Genomic DNA, 1,911 nt, shown 5'->3' with positions numbered 1-1,911 from the left:
GTGTGCTGTTGGCTACGGTTGGAGGTATTGGATGGCATGCTTCAGATGTTCTGCTGGTATGTGTCTATTGCTGGTATTTGATATATCTAGGAGTCTATGTTTTCAAAATTTTGCAGCATTTCTTGAAGGTATTGTGGTCTGCAGCACCTGAAGTTGTTAATCAGTCTCATCTGCACATGCACTAGCAACATCATAGCGGACATCACCATGGAATCGATATGGATCATCCTGTCCTTGCTTTGAATATGACTATACTCTCTATAGTTATTAAAGAAGCGTGTCATTTTTACCTTCAATCAGAAAAATTAAAAGATGTTGGTCCAGATTACAAAAAGAGCAGGAAAAGGGTTGGCAGTGGGCTAATGAAAGGCAATGTTGGAAAAGGTATATTTTGAAGTCTAGTGAAGCCTTGTGCGGCTCTTTCGATTCACTTGAATTGTTGTTGTGTTTTTCTCTTTTCTTGCTCAAAACTAAATCTAAAGTCTAGTGAAGCTGTGAGTGGCCTATTTCGATTCACTTGCACCTTGTTGTTCATCTTGTTTGGTTGACTAGACTTCATTAGACTTTATAATCATAACTTAATTGAGGAAGATATATATTGTAGATTACAAACAAAAGGCTTAAGATAGAGATAATTGTGTCTATCATTATCTCCTCAATAACCTTATATTAGGAAACAACCTTATAACCTTAACGGCCACCGTTTAACCTTATAACCTTTTATTAGTTAACAACCTTTTAACCTTATAACCTTAGCGACCATCGTTAAGTAAACAACCTTATAACCTTAGCCTTAGCGGCCATCGTTTAAAGCCTAATCTATACATAAAACTTAACGGCCACCATTTAATAAACAACCTTAAAACTTTAACGGCCACCGTTTAACCTTATAACCTTATATTAGGAAACAACCTTATAACTTTATAACCTTAGCCTTAACGGCCACCGTTTAAAGCCTAATCTATGCATAAAACTTAATGGACATCATTTAATAAATAATCTTATAACCTTAACAACCACCGTTTAACCTAATAACCTTATATTTGGAAACAACATTATAACCTTATAACCTTAAAGGCCACCATTTAAAAAAACAGTGGACGGTATGTCAGAATTTCGCAGCTTCCTACAGTAATGTGAAGGAAATGAGTTTTTTTTGAAAATTTTTGGCTATCTCTGTGCACACTGTATATATGAAATCCTTTACCAATCTTAAAAAAAAGGTATCTCATGCAAGAGTATTACGAACTCAAGTGATTGCATAAACACCTAGCACATACATTCAAGTTGTCATATGCTTATTTGTTTCTTCTGCAATTTTGGTTTTGTGTGAATGTTGTATTGCTGCATTAGTTGGTTGTGTAGAACCTAACTTGTGAAGAACCTACCTGAACACTATGGTTTTCAGTCTAAAAATGTGCAACAATAGTTTGTTCGAAGGGTAAAATTTAGTCTGCACATATATGGAACAATGGGCAGGCTTCATATATTAGTGCTCTAGTTGCATCTTTTATGGTCTGCTAATTTTACCAATTGCAGCTAACCACACTGTTGAAGTAAATGAAATGTGGAAGTTAAGGCAGAAAGAGCTGGAGCTTGAAAACAAGCTCAACCGAAAGTCGGCAGATAAGAACACTGATACGTGTCATAGTTTTAGCATCTCGGAAAGGAGGTCACGTGAGAGATGTGATACTGATTCAGGCACAAGTAGATCAAAGAAAAGGGAGATAGAAGATTCTCATTCATGTGAAGAAGAAGGCTTGGGAGATGCTGAAATTGAGGAATTTTTACATTCGAGGTCAGTCTTTCTTTCAAAACATCTATTTGTGCAACGACAAAAGAAAGTGATGGAGGAAATCGGACAAGTCTTAAGCTTTCACTTCCTTGTCTGTAGGGTTTCAAAACTCAAAT

At 36.1% G+C, this 1,911-nt stretch overlaps 1 protein-coding gene across 3 annotated transcripts; it reads left to right on the top strand.

The window, feature by feature from the left end:
- Positions 1-1,794, top strand: LOC124894073 (the record flags this gene model as incomplete). Of its 3 annotated transcripts, none has more annotated exon segments than XM_047404826.1 (3): positions 1-56; positions 145-384; positions 1,540-1,794. In XM_047404826.1, coding segments are annotated over 2 exon segments (421 nt in total), but the record flags the coding sequence as incomplete, so codon positions are not given.
- Positions 1,795-1,911: the final 117 nt, after the last annotated feature.

This window comes from Capsicum annuum, unplaced genomic scaffold (assembly GCF_002878395.1).
Source record: "Capsicum annuum cultivar UCD-10X-F1 unplaced genomic scaffold, UCD10Xv1.1 ctg69191, whole genome shotgun sequence".
NCBI lineage: Eukaryota > Viridiplantae > Streptophyta > Magnoliopsida > Solanales > Solanaceae > Capsicum > Capsicum annuum.
Note: the sequence above shows the minus strand (reverse complement) of the source record. Positions and strands in the feature narration are given on the sequence as shown.